General features: G+C 45.7%; 1 protein-coding gene across 7 annotated transcripts in view; it reads right to left on the reverse strand.

The window, feature by feature from the left end:
• LOC119334711 overlaps positions 1-3,329 on the reverse strand; it is a 7,225-nt gene extending 3,896 nt beyond the window's left edge. For 6 of the 7 annotated variants that reach the window (XR_005161511.1, XR_005161512.1, XM_037607251.1 and 3 more), the window contains exons 1-4: positions 2,832-3,329; positions 2,605-2,744; positions 1,505-1,582; positions 174-253 (exon numbers count right to left, since the gene is read on the reverse strand). Coding sequence is in view for 5 of the 7 variants with exons in the window: in XM_037607251.1 (XP_037463148.1) it covers positions 174-253; positions 1,505-1,582; positions 2,605-2,744; positions 2,832-3,249 (716 nt within the window). In the remaining 2 variants the exon portion in view is untranslated. The remainder of the gene's footprint in view (positions 1-173; positions 254-1,504; positions 1,583-2,604; positions 2,745-2,831) is intronic. The other variant, XM_037607252.1, reaches the window with a different exon arrangement.
• Between the last annotated feature and the right edge of the window lie 235 nt (positions 3,330-3,564).

Genomic DNA, 3,564 nt, shown 5'->3' on the forward strand with positions numbered 1-3,564 from the left:
CAAAACAAAATGTTGCTGGTAAAGGTTCGTATTAGTTGCTTTTGAAAAGTAGTGATCATAATCCATAATTAAAAGCCTAAAAGGACACTAAATTACAATAAACAACATTATGAAGGTGGTACAGAAATATCCAATAGACGGCTTGATGAATAAAACATGTTTCAGTCACTAACCTCACTTCTTCTGACTCGATGCTTGTAACGTCTCCAGAAAATAGTTCATATTGGTACCGGCACTTCGAACAAGAAACCACCTGAAGGGCATCCAACTAAAAACCATAACGATATTTGCAATTCAAAGCATCCAACTAAAAATATTCCAGGTTTTGTGTTCATGTTGTTGATCTGCCATGAGTTGGGGTGGAAGGCATTAGACATGTATATAGTTGTTCATAGTTCCCCATTGTGAAGGGTTTCTTGCGTATTTAACACACTTGCATGTGTATACCTATGTAACATATCTGCCAAATGGTCTCCTACAAATAGAAGCAATATTGTTGACAGCAAGAATCAGACCTAGTCCAAGTAATCCTACAAGCATGGTATAATCTATCCATGGTGGCAGTCTAGCCTGACAACTAGATCCTTGTAGGACTTGACGAGGGATAAATAGCCTGTCGCAGGACATGGCTGTCACACAAACATATAGAAAGAAAGGGGGAAAAGAACTGATTTCCACACGAACTAGAACAACAGCCATGAGAGCACTTGGGAGAGCTTGCCAGCGGAAAATGGGCGATGACGGCATTATAGCAACCTTGAAAATGGAACAAACGGGAAAGAAGGTGAGTTAGGTGGTGGTGTATTGAAAGACGGGCCATGGAGAAGTTTGGGGGCAGCACGCAACGCGCAAGAGGGATGTGTATGCCCCACCGTGAAGATTGGCAATGGTAAGAGGTGTGCACGGCCGGGGGAGGGGGGTGTCATTGTGAAAAGTGGCAAGAGGGTTATGTCAACCGGTTTTGGTAGACAGGAGAGTAGAATAATTGGTTCCTATTTTAGAGGTGAAGTGGAGAATATATAAAACTTGAGAATTGAGAGGGTTAACTGTTAAGAATACGTTTCCTATATAAAATTATCAAAATGTCCTGCTGAAGTGCTTATAAGTTATAGCAATGTGCGACCATAAAGAGTGAAACTATTTACTAAAGCATCCATTGTCACTAAACCCTCACGTCACTAAACCCTAGTGAGGGACAGAATTACAAAATAAGATCCACCTACCAGAATTACAATTTGCATATGGATCTAAAAGCATTTATATTCCTAGAACTCTCCCTTCTGTGCTCCTACCTACTGGCGACAGTATGTTGGTTCCTGTGCTAACAATATCTAACAGCTACCGTCCCCATTGTTTCCCTCTTATTCTTCCAAGTCACATTTGTCTCGCGTCCCATGATGTATCCAGCTGCGGAAAATTGTTTAGAAGTCCGTGTTTTGCAAGCTGATGAGTAGTATTCAGTATGTGAAGGAGAAGTAAAGCAACTACTTCTGAAGCATCGAACCTGAGTTCCATGCTGAGGCTGTGCGACAGCAATTGCCACCATGCAGGTTGGACAGCGAACAGTTATGCCAAACGGGACCTGCAGTAACTAAAATGTGTTACTGTAACACTTAATTGCACTAATTTAATGTGTACAAGATATATTCCATTCACTAAGGCACCCACATGTCAACATTGGATATTCAATTTTCACCAAAACTATCAAATTTCAAAGATATTCAGAACTACTGGCATTATTGTGGGGCAATGTGCAATCTTGTAATATTAATACTGCCAAACTGTTCAAAATTAATTTTTACTCTGTTAATATTCAAAGCAGATATATTCTAGGCATATTAAGTCACGCAACATGCAAACTTTGATACGTTGGCTCCCAAACAAAGATACCCCTAGGAGGCGAAGGAGGTCCTGGATAAATTGGGATACTTAGAATGTTCATGAGCTGATTTCATTTGTTATGCCCGCCAAACTGTGGACTAAGGTGTGCCTTCTGCAAACCGCCAGATGGACGCACCTAAGAGTACTTGACCTTGCGAATTTGAAACTTGATCCCATGTATTTTAATATGCTAACTGGCTTAATTTCTTCTTTGCTGCTGTTATTATCAGTCTAAGGCGGGAAAAAAGAAAGTAATGCCATACATAAATGGTTTCCCACTGAATCCTTTGTCAAATAAACTCCTCTGAAGTACATTTATTGCTATCTGTTAAATTTCTATTTGCAACTTCTTGGTAGAAATTATTCATATCTTGATGGAAATGCTATGAAAATGGGATGGCAAGGTGATTGTTCTGGGAATGATTTTGTATCGCACTTATTCATATCCACAGTCAAAGATGATTAAAGTTGTAAATTAAGTCTACATAGAATTAAACTGCAAAGCAGAAAAATGAAGAAAGTAAGCACTGAGATAGATAGCAGCCAGATATTTTGTGTTGTTGTGCGAGGTATCTATCTACTCAGCGTTTACTTTCTAAAACTACAAATTCATGGGTCAGAAATCAGCATGATACTTGGCACACCAGATTGGAGCATCATGCGACAGATGACATAAGCACACGACATTCCTCTGGCACATGAGTTCCTAACACGAAACCTCACCTCCTCTGCAGAAGATACACCCGCACGGGACACGTAGTCGACTATCCTGATAGCATCAGAAACGCGCAGAGCCGCCGCCAATCTCTGTACAAGCAACGCGTAGGTCCGCGCGTCCGGCCTTGCCCAGCCCCAGCGCCCTACTGCAAACTCAGAGTTGGACACCGGAGTCAGGAGCACTCAAGCAACTCATGAATGGACAAAATAGCAGAGGAGCAAGGCGGGCTCACCTCGCGCCAGGCCGGCGCGCATCGCGTCGAAGACGGAGAGCGCGAGGTCGACGTTGCCCCGGTCAAGCGCCGCCGCTACTATCGCATTGGAGTCGGACGCGTCAAGGGACGCTTTCGAGCCGGAGCCGGCCCCGCCTCCCAGCGACTCCGCGACAATGTCCAGCGCTCGGTCCGCGTCCTCTGCCCCGGAGACCCTCCGGAGGAGGTCTGCGTCGAGCGAGCTTTCGGCCGGCGCTTCTGACGAGCCGGCGCCACCGCCGGCTGCCGCGGAGCTGGCCCTCTGCAGGGAGGGCCAGCGGGAGGCGGGTGGGAAGAGGAAAGAGAATCCGGTGTTGGTGGCGGACGCGGGCGGCGGGGGATTGAGGGGGCGCGGCGGATGGTGGACTGCGGGCGCGGGCGGGAGGAAGGCGAGCGCCATGGCCGCGTGGTCTCAGAGGGAAAACGTCGAGCACATGTCGCGCCCGTTCGGTTGTGGATGAGGCGCGGGTGGTGGAACTGGAACGGAACGGCTGCACACGGACATGGCGATCCCTATTTCGCGCGTAGGTCGCTCGGGCAGCCTCGCCTGAGCGCGAGCGCGAGACTGGCCCGGCCCAGCGCTTGGCAGACCACAGCCTCCTTTTTTACATTTTTTCTTTTTTCTTTTTTTTTACTTTTATTCATATTTTCAAATATTCTAAATATATATTACAAAAAAGTTACACAACTTTTTCGAAAATTTTAACCATGCATT

This window comes from Triticum dicoccoides, chromosome 7A (genome assembly GCF_002162155.2).
Source record: "Triticum dicoccoides isolate Atlit2015 ecotype Zavitan chromosome 7A, WEW_v2.0, whole genome shotgun sequence".
In the NCBI taxonomy this organism is placed as follows: domain Eukaryota; kingdom Viridiplantae; phylum Streptophyta; class Magnoliopsida; order Poales; family Poaceae; genus Triticum; species Triticum dicoccoides.